The sequence below is a fragment of the Ursus americanus genome, chromosome 12, assembly GCF_024610735.1.
Source record: "Ursus americanus isolate L20-20 chromosome 12, mUrsAme1.1.p, whole genome shotgun sequence".
Taxonomy (NCBI): Eukaryota; Metazoa; Chordata; class Mammalia; order Carnivora; family Ursidae; genus Ursus; species Ursus americanus.
Window position 1 is genome coordinate 18,935,115 of NC_142138.1, and position 22,644 is coordinate 18,957,758.

General features: G+C 35.3%; 1 protein-coding gene across 6 annotated transcripts in view; it reads left to right on the top strand.

Moving 5' to 3' along the window:
* The window catches only part of ATG4C (autophagy related 4C cysteine peptidase), an 85,245-nt gene that overhangs the window by 27,047 nt on the left and 35,554 nt on the right, over positions 1–22,644 (top strand). For all 6 annotated transcript variants that reach the window (XM_045802181.2, XM_087865957.1, XM_045802179.2 and 3 more), the window contains exons 3-6: positions 3,747–3,830; positions 16,208–16,441; positions 18,554–18,884; positions 20,728–20,798. In XM_045802181.2, the coding sequence (XP_045658137.1) occupies positions 3,747–3,830; positions 16,208–16,441; positions 18,554–18,884; positions 20,728–20,798 (720 nt within the window). The remainder of the gene's footprint in view (positions 1–3,746; positions 3,831–16,207; positions 16,442–18,553; positions 18,885–20,727; positions 20,799–22,644) is intronic.

Below are 22,644 nucleotides of genomic sequence, written 5' to 3' on the forward strand. Positions count from 1 at the left end.
TAAAACTGTTTCATTTTTGCTTTCTTCTCCCCTCCCCCTTTTTATTTACATGACTTTATGAGGTATGTAAACTTGACTTCCTTTTTAAAATAGTAATAAGTAAACCATCCTTCTTCTGTGTGTTTCTGATCCTCCAGAAAATCATTATCATCTGTTCTTTCTATGTTCTTTGGCTTGTTTACATCTTTTAAAGCCTTGTGATTTTCAAGTTGCTGACTTAATGGACTTATAAGGTTTTTTATAATATTCTGTTTATGGTAGTCTCCAAAGATGGTCCTTAGTAAGGATCTTTAATCACATCTTGTGTTGTTTCTTTTCTCATTGAATCTGGGCTGGCCTATGCCTTATATTAACCAATAGAATGAGATAGAAATGAGGGTGTGTCAATTCTAGGCCTGGCTGTTAAGAGGGCAAGTTCTGCTTGCTCTGTTTTGGAGCTCTGAACTGTTATGTAACCAGCTTAGGTACTCAGCTGGAGAAATCACATGGAAGGCCACACAAAGAAGAAAGGCCCTGAAACTACATAAGAGAGAAAGCATCAGCCAATGCAGTATCTCGGTTGAGCCTCTCCATCTTATTTTTACGACATTAGAGACTCCAAGCAAGATCAGCAGGAGAACTGCTCAGTTGAGCCCAGTCAACCCACAGAGCTATGTGATATACGAAAAAAGTTGTTTCAAGTTACTAAGTTTTGGAGTGGTTTGTTAAACAGGAACAAATAACTGAAACACTGTTCTAGTTTATCTCTTAATTTTTTTTTTTTTTGTAACTGAGAGAAAAGTAACGTAAAGTGTGATGAACAGATCGTAAGTATACGATTTGCAGAGTATGACACATGTTTATACCTATGAAACTAGCAATCTAATCAATATGTAGAAAATTTCCTTTACTCCAGAAAGTTTCTTCATTCTTCCTTCTGGTCAGTGCTCACCCCTCATAGACTGTCACTGCTCTGTGTCAATTTATTAAATGGCTTTTTTGCCAAATTTACTTACTTTTATTAATTTATTTAGTTTTATTAGTTTTTAATTTAGAAAACATAATGACATTTAATTTGTCTCTGTCCCACCTCCCTGCTGCTATAAATTGAGATTTAGAGGTAAAAAGTGGGGGAGGTTGAGGAATAAAATAAAAATATATTCTTGAATATGAAGAATTCTGATGACTATATATTTTTCAATATATGTAAGAAGAACTTATTCATAATCATACTTCTTATTCATGTCTCTTTCCTATGTCCCAGGCTCTATTATCCTATCTCTATGGATTTTATATCCTTCATTTTTCCATCTCTGTGTGCCAGAGCATCCGGGTTCAGCATCAGTAAGCTAGGGCAGAGATAGTGGTACATTTCTTACAATGCTTTTAAAAAGATAAAATGAAGATTGGCCAACTAAAACTAAATAATTTAAAGAAAAAAAGAATATAGACTAGTTACTTGGCATACTGGTCTAATTCAGCTCTGACATGCCTGTGGAAAAAGAGAGAAAAATGGCTGGGCCTTATCAGAAGTCCTGAGTCTTCTTTATGTACCTAGCGTCATGGAGTATTAAAGGAAGTCAGTCTATTTTGAGGGTTAGGTCCTGCCAGGATTTGCACAGGAAGTACAGAAGTTAAAGCATGCACCATATGAATGAATGATGGTTGAGCTTTAAAGCACTATGTATCTGTGCTCATGTAAAATGTGGATCTTTGCAGTGCCCCAGGCTCTAAGAAATTAGATTCGCAACTTCTCTTTTCTTGCGGAAGGACTGGTGACTGGTAAGAGGTGGTAGGCAGAGGGTAAAGTGTAGAGAGAAGGAGAGAAGTTCCTCCTTAAAGATTGTTTCCTTTTATTTGAGGTTGTTTTTATGAAGTTCTTCAAATTTGCCTTAGAAATGCCGTTGGAGGAGAATGAGTTATTACTATTTTGGGGATTAGAATTATTCCGGTACAGTTACTAATAATATTTCTAAGACATAATATTTGTAAAGTGCCTAGCCTAGTTCCTGGTAGACAGTAGGTGGCCAGTGAATACTAATTTCCCATTATAGTTCAGAGAAGACCATCAGAGCCAAGTGAGAAAAGGAAAAAATGGCTTAGAAGTGTATACATGAGCCAGAAGATGTAGGATTTGGATAGGCTGTTATTGAGGAGGACATTTTTGTCATGGGATAGTATGACCCAGATAGCAAGCTCCACTTTGAGTACAGCTGAAAAGTAGTGGAAAAGATGACTATAAAGGTAATTTGTAGCATATTTTGGAAAGTCTTTAGTATCACTGAGAAGTTCATAATAAATCTGTTAATAATGAGTCACTGAGGATGGTTTTTGGGCAGAAGAGTTACCTAATCAAAGCTGAGCCACGGGGAGATTAATTTGGCAGTGATATGTGGCATATGCTAGAGTGAAGGAAGACTGATGGCACAGAAGCCATTCTGGAGAGTATTGTAGTAATCCAAGCTGCATGAAAGCCTGATTCGTGTGTTTGATTTTCCATTCTTTTCTCCAGCAAATTCAAATACTTGGATCATCTTTATTGTGAATACACAGTTTTATTTATTTGTTTTTTATATTTATTTGTATTACAGTACTTTGAGGAGCACTTTCATAAGAATCACTGATTTTAAATTTTCTAACAACTCTTCAATATAAATGGTAGATAGTCTACTTAAGAGTAGACCTAAGTCAGGCAACCCCCTTGGGTCCCCTCCCTCTTCGGGAGCTTTGTCCTCTATCATTCAATAAACTTTACTATCATTCAATAAACTTTACTTTGCTGCCCAAAAAAAGAAAGAAAGAAAAAAAAGAGTAGATCTAAGTCTGTTGTCTCCCAATTTCAGATTCTTTGTGTTTATATGCTCTTGTACTTTAGAAGTGGCTTTTAAGTCTACCATTAGCAGTCAGGAATTTCATATACTTGGGGATATTCAGAAATGTAATGGACAAGTGTTTTTCTCAGGAAGTCAAGAAATATTAATAATACCATAAAAAACCAAGAGGAGGGGGCACCTCGGTGGCTCAGTTGGTTGAGCAACCGACTCTTGGTTTTGGCTCAGGTCATGTTCTCAGGGTCATGGGAAAAAACCCCAAAAGGATACTACCTTTTAGACACATAGTTTAGTAGGAAGAAAATTGGAAGAATCAGAGTTTGCAACTACAGTTGGGGATTGGGAATTGGGAGGTGGAAAACTGAGATGAGTCTCTCTGAAAGCTTTATTCACTACTTCAGAGATCCTAAGGTGGCTGACATGATGGGGTTATAACATTTCCGTAGGAAACTTCAATCCACATTTACCAAAAGCACTAGTGTACTGTGTTACCTTGTCCCTAAATTACTTTATTGGAATACTCTATTACTTTAAATATTTTAATTATCTAAGATGGAAGGAAATGCAAGAAATTGGTAACATTTGTTGCATTTGGGAAAAGAGATTGACGTCAGAGGAACTGGAGTAGAATTTGTACCTTTTAAGTTTTATACCATAAGAACATTGTAACCTGTTTGAAAATAAATTAAAATTAAATTCTTTTCTTTCTCATGTCTTTTACGTGAATAGAATGTGTTTAAAATACTTAACTGTATTTGAATGTCACATAAATGGCCTGTATTTTCAGTTCATTGTCCATATATTTTGCTATTTTTGCAAAAAATGAGTGTCTATAGCTGAGAATTAATGATTTGAAATTAAGAAAAAGGAAATGCTGCTAGACTCTTAGTCTGAAATCCTTTAATTCCAAAACTACTTTTCTCTTTTCTCGTTCAGGTTGGGTGTTGAAAACAAAAACATATTTTAGTAGAAATTCCCCCGTATTATTGCTTGGAAAATGCTACCATTTTAAGTATGAAGGTAAGTGCTAAATTTGTAACCCATTTAAAAATCTTTATAGAAATTCATTGTATAACTGTTTTCATTGTTTTATTTCCAGATTAATTTACTTTTGGCATATGTCTTTTTGTTTTTTACTTAAACTCTTCTTATTGTAGTAAAATACACATAACATAAAATTTACCATCTTAATAATTTTTAAGTGTACAGTTAGGTGGTATTAAATACATTCATAATGTTGTACTAATAACATTACCACCATTTATCTCCAGAACTTTTCATCTTGTAAAACTGAAACTCTACCCATTAAACAATAACTCCCCAACCTTCTCTTTCCCTCAGCCCCTGGCAACCACCATACTACTTTTTATGCTTGTGTTTTTGGCATATTTCTTTAAGAACCTGTATTTTATGTAACACAAAATACATTGCCATGTGGTTTGGGTTTCTAGTGAACTCCTTGAGGATGAGAATCATGACCTCTTTTGTTGTGTCCCCCATAGTTTTGGACTTATAATAGTATGAATGCTAAGTATTATTTGAATTGATATCTTAATATGATGTATCAAGTTCTGTGATAACTTTAAAGTATACACTAATAATTAAAAGTATCACCTTAATTAACCTACTAATGGTAGATTTTCCAATTCTTAAGGAAGCTCCAATTTCTGAAATTAATTGACTTTATTTGATGTTTTTAAGTTTCCACATATACTCATCCTCTTAATAATTATCATACATTTTCTTTTAATAATTATCATGTATTTTCTTTTAATAATTTATGTCACTTAATGAGTGTCTTCTATGTGTCAGGCGTCATGCTGAGCTCTTTGTGAAATGTCATTAATTCTTACAACAAGACTACAACATCGATTCATATATCCTTACCTTATGAGTATGGAAACAGGAGCTTAGAGAAGTTAAGTAATTTGTCCAAAGTCACACAGGTATTAAATGGCAGAGCTGAAATTTAAACCAAGACTATGTCTCACTTTATGACTGGTGTTTTTTCTACTATGTGTCTTTGCTTGGTTTTGTGTGTATGAGTGTGTGTATTTTGTGTTAATGTGCGTGTGTGTGTGTGTGTGTGTAGGAGAGAGGAGTGAATGTATGTGAAAGTATGTCATTATCAAGGCTTTTATTTTTGGTTGACTTATTTTGGCACATCATTTATCAGCAATTTTCTTTTTCATTTCTTTTTAAAGATTTTATTTATTTGAGAGAGAGAGAGAGAGCACACGAGTGGAGGGGCAGAGGGAGAGGGAGAAGCAGACTCCCCACTGAGCAGGGAGTCCAGTGGTCTCAATCGCAGGACCCTGAGACCATGACCTGACCCGAAGGCAGACACTCAACCAATTGAGCCACGCAGGCGCCTCCTATCAGCAATTTCCTAAAACCTTTTAAAAGTCTTGTAATAATAACAGCTAACATTTATTATTTATTATGTGCTAGGCAGCATTTTAAGTAATTTACATGTTTAACTGATTGAATCCTCACAGCATTCTTGAAGGATGAATAGGAAGGTGATGGACAAAGAAGGGATACATTTTCGGTAAATAGAATGGCACAAGATATTAGAGAGTATATTTCAGAAACAGAGATGTCCCGTGTAGGTATGGTGTGAGAGAATTCTGGAAAGAATCAAATTATGTCGGGACTTCTTGAATGCTATACTAAAAAGTTTTGTTATTTGTATATAGGCAGAGGAGAATATGGGCTTTGGGGTCAGACATAAGTGCTTTGAATTTTGGCTCTTTTTACTAATTAGTTGTTACTTTAGGCAAATTGTTTATTCTTCCTAAGTATTAATGATAACTGTTTCATAAGGGTTTAGTGATTTGCCTGGTACATATGAGCATCCTAAATAGTATTATTATTCATGATATAGGAAATTGGAGAAAAAGTTATTAGAATTTTTAAAATTAATTTTTTTAAAGTAATCTCTATACCTAGTGTGGGGCTCGAACTCATAACCCCAAGATGAAGAGTCTCATGCTCTACTGACTAAGCCAGCCAGGTGCCCTTTATTAGAATTTTTTTGTTGTTGTTAAGGATAGCATTATAGATTTTTTAGAAGAAATACTTTGAACAGATCCTTGTAGTGGGCTCTTGGGGGCCCTCAACTCAAGAGACACAAAGTAAGTGATGTAGGAAGTAAGAATGAGACAAATAGAAGACTATAGTTGACCCGTGAACAATGGGTTTGAACTGCGCAGGTCCACTTACATGTGGATTTCTGCAGTAAGTATAGTACTGTAAGTATATTTTCTCTTCCTTGTGATTTTCTTAATGATATTTCTTTTCTCTAGCTTATTGTAAAAGTACAGTATATACTGCATATAACATATAACATACAAAAATGTGTTAATTGACTATGTTATCAGGTAAGGCTTCTGGTCAACAATAAGTTATTAGTAGTTTAAGTGTTTGGGGACTCCAAGTTATACATGGACTACAGGGTTGGGATTGGAGCCCCTAACCCCACATTGTTCAAGGATCAACTGTATTTTGCTTTCGTTTAGGAGTGGTGATACAGGGAAGGGGAAAGGTGTGGGACCTGGAGGGAGAAAGGAGAGGAGCTAGAAAGGTGGTAAGAGGCTACATGTCCATTGAGACATTCCCTTGTTGACGTCCTCTGATCTTAAGTAAAGTCAGGTAAGCTTGTGAAATGCTTGATCTAAGAGGAGTTCTTTTGGAAAGGGGATGAATTTGACATGTGGAATGAAGACGACAACTCATATTGTAGTGGCTGGACACAGGGAGGAGCATTAAAGCTTAAGCTGTGGAGAATTAGCAGAAATCTTGGAGGCTAGGTTTGGGTTCCTACATGTCACAGAATTTTTGGCGTAAGCAAGTTTTCTAAGTTTTCAGAGAGAGACTGGGGTGCCCAGTTGGCTTCTTAATTACAATGATTATTATTATCTTAGATTTTTGAGCAAAAAATGCCAAATTTCATGTAATTATTTTCAGTGATTATATATTCACAATGTACTGGTTAGGACATTGATCTTGCCCAGAAGGAGCACATAATAATTATAACTAAATACATGCTTTGGAAGAATAACTGATAGAAGAATGATTGGAAGTCAGTTAATAGGCAAGATACAATGACTCTGATATAGGGTAGTGGAAATGGAAAGGAGGGGATGGATGTGAGGTATTTTAAGATAGTATCAACAGCATTTAACAAATGATTGGATTTAGTAACATGGAGATAGTAGATAAAGAAGACTTAAAAACTACTATCTTGGATAATAGGTAGTATTAGTAACCAAATCTGCTATACTAAAGGAAGCATGGGCTTGGGGGTACATGTAGTGTTTGAAGTAGACTATTTAGAAATGAACAGTCTGAATGAAGTAGGCTGTTTAGAATTGATTTGTATTTATTTTCAAAGAGGTCGCATTCGAGGCCAATGGGTAAGGTCACATTGATGAAAAGTATAGGTGGAGAACATCCATCTTTAAAGATAGTCTGATGAGGAAGAATTAGTGAATGACATTAAGAAGGAATAGGCAATATATAAGACAAAAACCCATAATGGTGTATTATCATAGAAACCAAAGGAAAGATTTTCAGGAAGTAAGAGTTGGACAAAATGCCTAATGCTCAAAAGAGGTTAAATAGGAAATAGCCTTGGTAGAAGCTCTAGGATTTGTTGATGAGAAATTGCTGATGACTTTTGTGAGAGCAGTTTCACTAGAGTGGTAAAGATACAAAAGTAACAGCAGCTAACCTACGTTTACTGGATGTGGGTCTGTGTTATGCATCAAGGCCAAATTGTATTGTTTTAAGGAGCTAGTGATCATGATATTTGGTAAAGAAGAATTTTTTTTTAAGATTTTATTTATTTATTTGAGAGAGAGAGAGAGAGTGCCTAAGTAGGGGTAGAGGCAGAGAGAGAGAGAGACAAGCAGGCTCCCCGAGGAGGGACCCTGAGATCTCAGGACCCTGAGATCATGACCTGAGCTGAGGTCAGATGCATAACCAACTGAGCCACCCAGGCGCTCCAGAGAAGAACTTCTTACATAAAACATAAAATTACAGGGGCGCCTGGGTGGCTCAGTCCTTAAGAGTCTGCCTTCAGCTCAGGCCTGATCCCGGAGTCCTGGGATCAAGCCCCACATCAGGCTCTTCCGCTGGGAGCCTGCTTCTTCCTCTCCCACTCCCCCTGCTTGTGTTCCCTCTCTCGCTGGCTGTCTCTCTCTCTCTCTCAAATAAATAAATAAAATCTTTAAAAAAAAACAACATAAAATTACAGCCTATAAAGGAAAATATTGATCACTTTGATCAAATACAAATTTAAAATATCTACATGACAGAAGACACCATAAACAAAGTTTCGTAGCAAACCAGAGAGAGAAGATACTTGCACACGCTCTTTCATTCTCCTTTTGTGTGTGTAGGTATTTTATCTGTGTATGTATCACATGATGACCTTTCTATCTCTCCATCTCTATCTTAAACAAAATGTTAGTCTCCAAAATAATAATGAACTACAAATTAATACGAAGCACATAAACAACCCAAGAAAAGATGAGCCAAGCAAATGAACAGGCCAGGTGCTTTTTAAGTAGAAATCTGAATGGCCAAATACAGGAAAATGCTATGCTAGTAATAAAGAGAGTGCAAATTAAAATGGGATATTATTTCTTAGTCATCGGATTTGTAAAAATTGAAAGGTTTCATGATATCAAATCTTAGCAAGGATGTGAAGAAGTAGGAACTCAAGCACTGCTGAAGAGAGTGTAAACTGGTACAACCTCTTCGTGAGAAATTTGAGAGTACTTAGAAAAATTAAAAATATACACAACTTAGGATCCAGCAATTTGACCTTTAAGTATTGATCATAGAGGAGTTCTCTGTATGTGTGGAGAATACATGTACAAGGATGTTTATTGTAGCTTTATTGAAATAAAAAGTTGGAAACAACTTAAGTATTCAGTAGTAGATGTGATGAATAAGGTTAATCATTTATTCCACAAGTATTTATTGAGAGTCTTATAATGTGCCAGGCACTGGAGTTAATGCTGAAAGTATGACAGGCACAGTCCTTACTCTCAAGGAGCTTACTGTCCAGATGAGAGACATTAAACAAATAAGTACAAAAGTTATTAATCCCATTATGATATTTGTGATGAAGCAGAAATATAGGCTGCTGTAAAACTACAGAAGGAGACCAAATTAGAAAGGTTGCTAATGGATGTATTTCAAAATAGCTTAAACAATGAGGGGATGTATTAACATACACAATCAGAAGTCCTATGTAGGGATGGCTCTAGGTTGGTTAATTCAGTGCCTCTGTGACATCAAGGACTCATGTTCTATTCATCTTCCTACTCTGCTTATCTGGCCTTATTTTCACCAACTCTCCTTAAAGTAGCAAGTGTCTATTTCAGCACCAAGCTCGGATATATGACCAATATGACACAATCTAGTGGAAGAAAGACTTTTTCTTCTTTGTATTATTTATTACAAATACCGAATTTTTATTATTTTTATAATTTTATATTAAATCGTTAAAATTTTGAAATTATGAAATATTCATACATAGAGAAGGTAAAAACCTTGTGTATATACATTTAAGGAGAGTAACAAAAGTGTACTCAACAAAAAAAATACAATTTTACTCTTACCTATTTATTTAACTTTTAATTCAAGTATAACTAACATACAGTGTTATGTTATTTTAAGGTGTATAATATAATGATTCAATAGTTCTATCTGTTACTCAGTGCTTATCACAGTAAGTGTGTTCTTGATCTCCTTCACCTCATCCACTTACTCACCTCCCCTCTGGTAACCACCAGTTTGTTGTCTATAGTTAAGACTGTTTTTTTGTCTCTTTTCTTCTTTGTTCATTTGTTTTGTTTCTTTAATTCCACGTATGAGTGAAAACCTATGGTATTTGAGTAATTTTTTAAATCTCTGTGTGCTTCTTCTACCCAATTATAGCCCTCCCATGCCAAAAAAAACCCGCTATTGCAATGTTACAATGATTTTTTATTTCCTGTTTCTGATTTTTTGAAAATGGAATCAAACTATATTTCGCTTCTGTTACTTGCTTATGCCTTTCAGTTATGTTTTTAAGAATTGTCCATGTTGTTACAGGTAGTTCTGGTTTACTTTTACCGCTGCATAGTATTGCACTGTATGAATTACTACAAATTACTCATTCTATTATTGATGGGCATTTGATTTTGGTTTTTCACCTTTATAAACAATGTATATAGTATTTTCTTGCATTATTTATTGATTTTTAATTCAGTTGCATTGTGGTCAGACAAAATACTTTAATATCAATCAATAATAGAATGAGATCTTATTTATTGATTTGAGAGAGAGAGAGAGTGTGCACACAAGCAGCAGGGAGGAGCAGAAGGAAAGGGAGAAGCAGACTCCCTGCTGAGTTGGGAGCCTGATATGGGGCTCAATCCCAGGACCCCGAGATCACGACCCGAGCCAAAGGCAGATGCTTAACCCACTGAGCCACCCAGATGCCCCGATAGAACGAAATCTGGAAATTAAGCGATACACCTCTACATAACTCCTCATTTCTTTGTACATGCCATTTTTTAGTGAAAGTAAAAGTTATGATTCAAAAAATTCTGAATTCCTTGATCTTATTTCCACAACGTTTGGGCATAACCCTGGTAAGATCTAGAGCAACACAGATCCCTAAAAACAATAGACTTAGCACAAAAACCAACAGCATACATAGTAAGACCACTTGATATCTTACTTTCATGCCCTTCCTTATGTTCTACAAAGAGATTCCTAGCAAAAGTCCATCCCTGAGATGGTTTCAGTTCAGAAAAAGCTTTTACCATTTTCTAGCCTCTGTGCTACCCTACTTTTTAAAAAAGTTTTTCCCCCTTTTTCCATGTACTATTTTCATCCCCATGGCTAGACTGATTGTAGATGCTCCTCAGCCCCAAAATTAGGAAAGACAGAGCCTTATCTCTGTTCAGTTTACACTAAATCATTTTGGCCCCTACAATAGAACCAGTGTGCCAGAGATAGCCTCAAATTCCAGTTTTTCCTTAACAGTCTCTGAGCCCATCATGTCCTGAATCATCTAAGAGAAAACCTAGAAAAATCCTAGCCAGATGGGGGCATGGTGTCTGTGAAAAGATTAAGCTTCCTTAGAATGAAATAAAATCCTTAATTGCTTCTCTTACAGATAATCTGTAAAATTAAATTTTGGTATTTGGTCAAGATACTACTAACTGGTAGGACCATTTGGATTTTTTTATAGTATACAATATTTTTTATAGTATATTTTATTTATTTATTTGAGAGAGGGAGCAAGAGCAGGGAGGAGGGGCAGAGGGAGAGGGAGGAAGCAGGCTCCCTGCTGAGCAGGAAGCCCCACACAGGCCAAACCCAGGACGCTGAAATCATGACCTGAGCCGAAAACCCGACTGAGCCACCCAGGCACCCTTATGCTACAGATATTGACATAACAATGCACAACAGGATATCTTACACTGGGAAGGTGGAATTGTATAATATGAAGTGAAGAGTTTGTAGCTCAGGAAAGGTAGCAAGATAAATTTAGAAGCTTGAAAGATCATACCAGATTTAGCCTGGTTAAAATAATCTTATTTTTTACAAATGTGTCCTAATATTGATAGAAATAAAATAATAGAAGGCAGATTATCAAGTTTAAGACTCTTATACTTATTGGGGCACCTGGGGAGGCTCGGTCAGTTAAGCACGTGTCTTTGACTCAGGTCATGATCCTGGGGTCCTGGGATCAAGCCCCACATCAGGCTTCCTGCTCAGTGGAGAGTATGCTTCTCCCTCTCCCTCTACCCCTCCCCCCCACTTGTGCTTGCACGCGCTTGCTCTCTTTCTCTCAATAAAATCTGTAAAAAAAAGAATCTTATACTTATTTATCATTATGAATGAATTCATTGTAGATGACTTAGGGTAAGATGAAACCACTACTTCCTAAGCACTTAAGATTTTTTTCTTTATCACTAGTTTGGAAAAATTTGATTATGATATGTACTGGTGCAATTTTGTTCATGTTTCTTGTGCTTGGGTTTTGTTGAACTTCTTGAAACTGCTGATTCATAGTTTTCATCAAATTTGAATTTTTAAAAAAGATTTTATTTATTTATTTATTTGAGAGAGAGAAAAGAATGAACAAGGGAGTGGCAGAGGGAGAAGCAGGAGAAGCGGACTCCTTGCTGAGCAGGGAGCCTGATGTGGGGCTTGATCCCAGGACCCCGGGATCATGACCTGAGCTGAAGGTAGATGCTTAACCGACTGAGCCACCCTGGCTCCCCTCAAATTTGAATTTTTTCCAGTCATTTTGTCTTCAAATATTTTTTCTTTCCTTCACTTTCTTCTCTCTCCTGGGTCTCCACTTATACATATATTATCATGGATGAAATTCTGCCACAGCTCACTGATGGTCTTTTATTTTATTTTTTAAAAAGATTTTATTTATTTATTTTAGAGAGAGACTGCGAGTGGGGGGAGGGGAAGAGGGAGAAGGAGAGAGAATCTCAAGCAGACTCCACGCTGAGTGCAGAGCCCAACATGGGACTCGATCCCATGACCCTGAGATCATGACCTGAGCCAAAATCAGGAGTTGGACATTTAACTGACTGAGACACCCAGGCACCCCTTCTGGTCTTTTATTTTTAAAAAATTCTTTTTCCTCTCTGTGTTTTATTTTGGATCGTTCTTATTGCTGTGTCCTCAAGTTCACCAGTCTTTCAGTCTTTTCCTCAGTAGTGTCTAATCTGCCATAAATCCCAGTCATATATTTTTCATCTTGGACCTTGTAGTTTATATATCTAGAAGTTCCATTTTTTTTTTGGTCTTCCTTTTCTCTAGTTACCTTTTTGAACATATATAAAATAGTTGTAATAACTGTTTTAATGTCCTTGTTTGCCAATTCTAGCATTTGTATTAGTTCTGGTTTAGTTTTGATTGATTGAGTATTCTCATTTTGGCTTGTGTTTTCCTGCCTTTTTGCATGCTTAGTAATCCTTGATTGATTGCCAGACATTGTATTATTTGCCTTGTCGGGTGCTGGATATTTTTGTATTCCTTCCAGTACTGCATTGTGTGCATGTGCCAGACTTTCTCTGTTTTACTCTTGGGGGGTATTTGGAAAATTTTCAATTTTTGGCAATTGTTAAGAGCGCTGCTGTGAATATTCCAGTACATGTGCTTTGGTGAGTAAGCATGCGTATGGATTTTCATTCAATATGTATACCTGGGAATGTAATTGCTGGATCACAGGGTATTCATATGTTTAGCCTCAGTAGATACTACCAAATTGTTTTATAAAGTAGATGTGCCAATTTGTATTCCTACTAGGTGTATGTAAGAATTCTACTTGCTCTTATGTCACCATTACTTGATGTTTTTCTTTTTTATTAGAGCTACATTTTAATTTGCATTTCTCTGATAACTAATGGAATGAGCATATTTTCATAAACACCTTTCCATTTGGATAGGTCTTCTGTTAGATTGTCTTTTTCTTATTGATTCATTCCTAAGTTTTCTTTATATGTTCTGGATATGAATCCTTTTTTGGAATGTATATATAGGACATGTCTTCTAATCTATGACTTTTTCACTCAAAGTTATCTTTGGAAGAATAGTAGTTCTTAATTTTAATATAGTCCGGTTAACTATTTTACCTCCTTAAATGGTTACTACTTTTGTGTTCTGTTTAATAAATCCTTGCTTACTTTAGGGCAAGATGTTCTCTCTAGTATCTTGAAGCTGTCATTTCACTGTTTGTTTTCTCGTGTTGTTTTTAAGATCAGTTCTTTGTCTTTCATGTGAACTTTATTTTACTCTACTTGGAATTCATATCTTTCTTAAAATCTGAAATATTTTCAACCACTTTTAATTTATAGCTGTTCCCCATTCTTCCATTCTCTCCTGCATCTCTGGTAAGTCTTTGTTAGATTTTTTCCCCCATGTCTCTGAAATTCTTGGTTTTTCACATATTCTATTACTTTGTCTCTCTGTGCTGTATTCTGAGTAATTTCTTTCTCTTAATTCTGGTTCCTTAATTATCTCCTGAGTGGTGTATAATTTTCTGTTTAATCTTATGCCAAATTTCTATTTTTAGTTCTATATTTTTTACTTCTAGCAGTTCCATTTGGTTTTCTTTCCTATGTGCTTGGTCAATTTTAATAGTCTGTTTTTTGTTATTTTTCTAACTTTAAGTACCCTTCTATTTTTTAAACGTATGCATACTTATTTTATCCTGTATCTGATAATTACAAGATCTGTAGTCTTTGAGGGCTCATTTTATAATTTATTTACTTGTAATTATTTCTCATATTAGCTTGTTTAATTGTGATAGTAAGCCTTGATTGAACCCTTGATGTTATAGCAGTTCTCTTCTGTTTCCTTTATCAGCTTTCGTTTCATTCTTTGTTGTGGTTCTTTGTGACTTCCCATTCTTCATAAAGCTCTGATCTCACATCTTTCCCATCATAAAAGACAAAAGCAAAGCAAAACAAAAATTAAAAAACCCCTCTAAAACCCCTCTTCCTGTGGTTCCATTTATCTTACATTCACCTGACAAATGTTTATTGCACATCTACTATGAACTGAACTCTGTGATAAGTGCTGAAGCTTTAGGGGTGCAGGAGAAAGATTCCTTCTCCTCTAGCGTACTTGAAATTTGGAAGGGAGGCAGATGTAGATAAATATTATAGATATAATTAATTATGATTTTGAAAAGAGAAGTCAGTCAAAGAATTGAATAGCAGGGGCAGTATTATTATAGTGGAGAGTCAACAGAACAATGAAGTTCATTTAGTACTAGCAATTTTCCAATAATATTTAGAGTAAGTTTTTGGGGGAGGGGCAGAGGGAGAGAGAGAATCCTAAGTAGGCTCCACACCCAGCATGGAGCCTGATGCAGGGTGCGTCTCCTGACCCTGAGATCATGACATGAGCCAAAATCAAGAGTCAGAGGCTTGAACCGACTGAGCCACCCAGGTACCCTGTAAATTTTAAATTTGGAGTAAATTTAGAGTAAACATTTAGAGTAAATTTAGAGTAATTTTAAGACTAGATCTTAAAAGGATAAAGAATTAATCACTTCGTCAAGGTAGGAGATGAGGAACTATATGTTTGTCAAGCCACAGGGTGAGATGCGAGAGTTATGTGCTATTGTATCAAATTGCAAACAAATTTAAATTTCTCTAGAGTAGAAATTTTGGACATATTTGTAGGGCCATGTTCAATTTCTAGGCATTTTTATTTCTAATAAACTTCACATATTGAGAGAAACTCATTGATAATGGGAGCTTGACAGTCATTATTTTTATTGTCATTGAAACTGTATGCCACAAGTTAGCTCCATTAAGCTGAATATTATGAAGTTTAGATGATTGTAATTTTTTCAGAATGAACTTGAGGAAGGATAGGTGCAGCAAGGATAAAGAATAAAAGCATGATAAAACTGCTTTAACATCCTGCAGAAGGGCACTGGAAATTGAACTCCTTGGAATTAAGAGTTGTAGGCAGATTTATCTATCCACCTGTCCACCCACCCAAACCAAGCAACATTTGTTAGGACCTACTTGTTTTAGGCACTGTGCTGCCTGCTGAGGTTATAAAGGTGACTAAGATAGTCTCTCTAGAAGTAATCAAGCAATGTCCATTCATTTTGAGAGACTAATCAAGGAATGTTAGTTCATTTGAGCCCTAGTATTTTGTAAATTATTGGGCAAACAGTGACCATAGTTTTCACATAGAAATTGTATTACAGATAATCAATTTGAAAAAGCCTTTTAAAATGATATATGTGGGCAGGAGCAGTTTTTAAAAAAATGTTTTTCAACATGAAAGGATAACTATATATTTAGGAATTTTGTATTCTTACTCTTTAGCTTCTTAGTTTTGATTTTATAATTTGAGTATAAATATTCATGACAATAAATACCATCTGAACATTTTATTTGATTTTAAGAACTAGTTTATGTGATTATATTCAGTTTTACATATTGACAAATCATGATATTTTATTTGCAAATCTCATTTTAGAGAGCACTAATATGTATATCCTGAGCCAAATGAGGCAAAAAGAAAAGGTATTTTTATATTATCCCCTCATAAAAGAGTTGATTATATTTGGAATATAGGATATTATTATTAACAGTATTACTGATGATACCTTTTATTAGCTAGTTCAAGAGTGTACAAAACATTTCAGCATCCATTCTCATTTGATTTTCATAATAGCCTGATTAGGCAGAATAACATTTATCTTCATTTAAATTGAAAAAAAGTATTAGAAAAATTGTAATATACTCCATATCTTATGGACAGTAATGGGAACATAATACCATTATTGACGTTTCTTTGCATATATTTAGACTGTAGTTTATATTTTTATTTTGTAGATGAAAATAAACTGCTGCCTGCAAGATCAGGATGTACAATAGAAGATCATGTAATTGCGGGAAATGTAGAAGAATTTCGTAAAGATTTCATTTCAAGAATATGGTTGACCTACAGGGAAGAATTTCCTCAAATAGAAGGCTCGGCTTTGACAACAGACTGCGGTTGGGGCTGTACATTAAGAACTGGCCAGATGCTATTGGCTCAAGGACTCATACTACACTTTCTTGGTAGAGGTAAATCAAATCTCTGTTTTGGGGGGAATTTTTGTTTTGTTTTTTGCTTTGGGGGACTGAGGCAGAGGGAGAGAATCTTAAGCAGGCTCCATGCCCAGTGCAGAGCCTGATGTGGGGCTCGATCTTAGAACCCTGAGATCATGACCTGAGCCAAAATCAGGAGTCAGAGGCTTAACCAACAGAGCCACCCAGGTGCACCTGTTTTGTTTTGTTTTTTTTTTCCAAACTCCAGCTTGCAAACTGTGTAAAATTTCCTATGGTTAATTTCTTGACTTCCTGATGTCTTCTAAAATTTGTAACTAATCTAGCATATTCCATCTTTATTGAACTAGGCTAGGTATGACTTATATGTAAGTGTAAGTTTTTAGTAGCCTTTGGGTTTTTTATTGTTATTTAGTTCTTTTTGATTGAATTATCTGAATTATCTCCAGTTCAGTAAATCTTGGGCAGGTCAATAGCAGTGACTTTGAACAGATAGTTGATATTTTTACATTATTTAAATCTTAAGAAATTTAAACCAGTTTATTTTCTCTCTACATATCAGTAATGCTTTAAAATGTTTTTATCTTTACAAATATGATTATAATCAGTTAACTTCATTAGGCATATTCTTTTTTTTATTTTAATTTTTTTTATTATATTATGTTAGTCACCATACAGTACATCCCTGGTTTCTGATGTAAAGTTCGATGATTCATTAGTTGCGTGTAACACCCAGTGCACCATGCAATATGTGCCCTCCTTACTACCCATCACCGGTCTATCCCATTCCCCCACCCCCCTCCCCTCTGAAGCCCTCAGTTTGTTTCTCATAGTCCATAGTCTCTCATGCTTCATTCTTAATAGGGTTATCATGCTTAGTCTTTTAGACTCTCAAAAATGTCATTGCTACTTCCTACATATATCTATTTAAAAAAGAAAAACCTTTCTTACCATTTCTATTAGTCCATTTTTTATAATTTGTACATTTGTAGGAAGATTTTAGTTTACTATTTAGGTTATCGAATATGGCTATTACTAAATATTATCATATTTTTAAAGTGTTAGATAATTTCCCTGCAATGCATGGCAAATATTTGGTAACCTTTCTGTAGGGATTATTGATGAGATTATTTAGAGAGAATGTTTATTCAAGAATGGTATGGATAATACAAAGAAAAAGAATTTTTAAACTTTCTCTGGGATGATTTATTTGTAGTCTTGTGTAATCACAGGCAAGAATTGGGATATTCTTCATAGTTCAACTAGTTCTCTGAATCTGTGACTCATTTTGTTAACTTAAAATTACATGTATGCTTGGAACGGTCTTATCACAAAACTGTGAAGTAGTGAATATGGTTGGTTTTGGGGGGATCTTTGATCTTTAACGACTTCTATTTATTAACTTTTCATTTACTGGAGAATTGATATTACTCCCTAAACAATGATTGAGTTATTTTTGAAAGGTTTGAGAAAAAAAACAAAGAAAAGAAATTTAAAACTTCCATGGTTAGACTTCCATTTTAACATATAATCAAAGCAAAATCTGCTTTCCGAAGTTAACTCTCTCATTAATGTTAGTGAATATGTTTATTGTGCATTTGGGTAGTCAAGGCTGGCTATCTGATAAGCAGTACTAGTAAGGGAGTACAGAAGTCCTCATTCCATTTCAGCACTGTCAAAGAAAAGAAAGAAAAACATTTTCCTGAGTTGTTTATTTGTACCCGAATTTACTATTTTTTTAAAAAATTATATCTCAATACTATTTTAAAAATATATCTCAAAGTTTTATTGAGATATAATTTACATAACATAAATTCACTCATTTAAAGTGAACAATTCAGTGGTTTTTGGTATGCTTCCAGGGTTCTGCAACTATCACCATCACCTAATGTTAGGACATTTTCCTCATCCCCAAGAGAAACCTCATACCCTTTGGCAGTCACTCCCAATACCCTGCTTGTCATATGCAGCCATTAATCTACTTTCTGTCTCTATAAATTTGCCTATTTCTGATTTACTGTTTTAGCTTAGTAACCTATATGACTTTAAATGCTATATCCTTATTTTAGTAGAATTGTTAAAATCTAACTATTTAAAAGATCTGAACACCTTGCTTTGGAACTACTATAGCTTGGACCTGGCCTGATGCTTTGAACATTGAAAATTCAGACTCTGAATCATGGACTTCCAACACTGTAAAAAAATTTACCGCATCATTTGAAGCATCACTTTCAGGGGAAAGAGAACTCAAAACCCCAACAGTTTCTCAGAAGGAAACAATCAGGAGATATTCTGATGATCATGAAATGCGAAATGAAATTTATCATAGGAAAATCATCTCTTGGTTTGGTGATTCCCCTTTGGCTCTCTTTGGTTTACACCAACTAATAGAATATGGAAAGAAGTCTGGGAAAAAAGCCGGAGATTGGTATGGACCAGCTGTGGTTGCTCATATTTTAAGGTAAAATTCTATTAAAATCTTTCATCTTATGACAGAGGTCCTTAGGCTCAGAGATACTGATTTTGGCAGTGCATGTATATAATTGGAACTTTTAAAGTCTTACCGTTGAGAATATTCATAAGGAAGCATTCATTTGTTAATAAGCAAAAAACAAGACATTGCAATTCTAGTTACATTTAATTTATCTATGACAAGTTTTTCCACTTTTGTGCATAGGTATAGATATCCAGGGTCTCTTTCTAACCAGGTTTTCATTAGACTACCTTATTGGAATGTTCTAAAAACTAACAACTCTTTCAACCTTGGAACATGCATAACATTATAGTTTTTTTTTTTTTAATAGTGTAACCTGGGGGCTGTAATGTACTGATAGTGTAATGAAATGTCAAGAGCTAAAATTGATGTTTTCAGCATTTCTTTGCACACATCAAATTCTTGTGAATTGTAAATGTATGGGACTATTAATATTATAATTATATCATAGTAAAAGTAAAGGGTCCGTGACATTCAGAGTAGTTAGAAAAAAGTCGAAAGTCAAATTTCACTGTACCTTAGCCTTTTATGTGCCATTTGTTTGGCTACTGCTTAATTAAAAAAAAAAAATAGTCTAATTTGTTGTGTGTCCTATTGTTGTAAATGGAATCATTAATATGTCACTCAAATATAGTATGTTATAGTAAGTTTACTTCATTTAAAATCATGTATAAATTAGAAATTATTATACTTTTTTTGCATATTAACAGGCTTTTATATTTTATAGGCCAGAGGCTTAACAAATGGAAATGTATTTGCCTAATGTTATTAAATGGATTGTTAATATCAAGTCCTGCTTGGTATGATATTTATCAAAGCATAATTATAAAAGCTTAGTTTCTACTCTTCAAGATATTACATTCTATACCCCAGGGATCAGAACACTTTTTCTGTAAAAGGCCTCATGGTAAATATTTTAGGCTTTGCAGGCTATAAAGGGCTCTGTTGACCATTTTTCTTTTCTTTTTTTGTTTTACAACTCTTCAAAACTGTAAAAGCCATTCTTAGCTTGCAGGTTGTACAAAAACAGGCCACAGGTTGTATTTGGCCTATGGGCCATAGTTTGCCAATCCCTCTTCTAAATGAACACATACAAACATAAATAATAAGTCATGTGAAATTAAAAAATTATGAAGATACAGTTAAATAAAATATTTCTATTTCTCCAATTTGTGTAATTTCTTTTTGCAGGTGTTACTGTGACTTTTTTCAAATCATGTGCACCATTGAGAACATTATCTTCACTCAGAAATATTTTTCAACTTGCAGTTTTACTTATAGAATTCTAAGACTCAAAATTAGGAAATTCATTTGTTCAGGTTACATAGGTTTTTGAGTGAAGGGAAAAAAGTCATCCATGCATGCATGCATGCATTCATTCATTCATTTTATTTAAAGATTTATTTATTTATTTGAGAGAGAGTGCGGGGAGAGGCAGAGGGAGAGAGAGAGAAAAAATCTCCAGCAGACTCCCTGCTGAGCATGGAGCGTGTCTGGGGCTTGATCTCATGACCCCAAGATCATGACCTGAGCCAAAATTAGGTCCAAGGCTTAACCGACTAAGCCACCCAGGCGCCCCTGTAACTTATATTTTAATGTTCTTTGAGTAATTTAGTGTAATACTCTACTTAGAAAGGATTGACCAGATTTTGATACCATTCAGATTTTGAAAGCAGACACTACAGGTTAAATAAGAAAGTAAAAAAAAAAAAAAAAAAAAAAAGATGGCTTTCTTTCCCCTTAAATTAAGTCTTTAATTATTAACTGGAAATGTTAGGCTTTTAAAGGATGATATGTGTTGTTTTTTTAGAAAAGCAGTTGAAGAAGCAAGGCACCCTGATTTACAAGGAATAACTATTTATGTTGCACAAGACTGTACAGGTAAGGAATGTATATAATTCTATTTTTTTTCTGATTATTTGGTTATACTTTTTTATTTAGATAGAATTGGCATAGAACATATTAGTTTCAACTGTATAACATAATGACTCAGTATTTATATGTATTGTGAAATGATCACCACAGTAAGTCTGATTAACATCTGTCACCATACATAGTTACAAAAATCTTTTTCTTGTGATAAAAACTTAGTAGAGAGAGTAGATTAGACCTACTCTCTTTGCAACTTTTTAAAAAAATATTTTATTTGAGAGAGAGAGCACAAACGGAGGGAGGGGCAGAGGGAGAACGAGAGGGACAAGGACAAGCAGACTTCACGCTAAGCAGGGAGCTGGACGTGGGGCTTGATTCCAGGACCCCGATGGAATCACCACCTGAGACCTGAAGGCAGACGCCCAACCAGCTGAGCCCCCCAGGTGCCCCTCGTAGCAACTTCCAAATATAACAACATGATATTATGAACTGTAGTCCCCATGCTGCATGTTACATTCTCATGACTTACTTATTTTGTAGCTGGAAGTTTGTACCTTTTGACCTCCTTTACCCACTTCACCCTCCTCCCCACCCCTGCCTCTGGAAACCAGCAATCTGCTCTCTGAAGGGAAAGCTCATTTGATTAAAGTATATATTAGTTCAGAAGAGTCAGAGATAGGGATGGTCATGTGTGTGCTGCCTCAGAAAAATTAGAGAATTTAAAGGTTTATAATTAGAAGCCGTTACTGAATAGTTTGGAAAAAGTAAGATGATACTTTTTTCAAAACATAGAACTGTTGTTGCATTTTCGTGCCTTTGGTTTAGACAGACTATGGGAGATAGGGAAGCTGGTGAACAGAAGAATGTGATAGCTCATAATCTAAATTTGGAATTTAGAGAGAAGTGGGGAGCAAGTAGCAGAATTTGTTAATCAGCAACCGTACAAGAAAGAGCTTGGTTTTCTTCAAACAGGGAGTTTAAAGAAAGCTTTTTTGTTGTTGTTGAACAAAACAAAGTTTTGTCTATATTTGGTTCAACAAAATCTTCTCATTTTCTCTTGAAGTATTCTACTTGGCCTGTCAACACCCATCACTCTATCCAAACTTCTCTTATCAATAATTTAATCTTTCTAAAAATCCAGTGTTCACTTCTCAGTCCTCACATCACACAATTTACCAATAGCATTTGACACAATCCACCACTTTTTCCTCCTTGTAATGTTTTGTTTACTTGGTTTCTAGGATGCTCCTTTTTAGGTTGTCCTTCTACCTTGTCCACTTCTTCACAGTCTTCTTTGCTGGTTTTCCTTATCTCGCTGATCTCTAAAATTGCGCTCGGCCTTTAGACCTCTTCTCTCTCTCTCTCTTTTTTTAAAGATTTTATTTATTTATTTGACAGGGATAGAGACAGCCAGCGAGAGAGGGAACACAAGCAGGGGGGATGGGAGAGGAAGAAGCAGGCTCATAGCGGAGGAACCTGATGTGGGGCTCGATCCTATAACGCCGGGATCATGCCCTGAGCCGAAGGCAGACGCTTAACCGCTGTGCCACCCAGGCGCCCCTAGACCTCTTCTCTTATACACAGATTTGAATTCACCTGGTCTCGTGGCTTTACAGGACTATCTATATGCGGTCAACTGCCAGATTTATAGGACCTCTCACGAATCCAGGCTTTTATATCTATAGCTGCCTACTCATCCTCCCTGCTTGCATGTTTAATAGATATCTGACACTTAGCATGTCTAAAACTGAATTCCCAATCCTCCTACTCTTTCCCTTCCTATAGTTGTCTATCATATGTCTTTGTAAATGGTATGTCTCTTACTCTATTTATACCAAAATCATTCAGATCACTT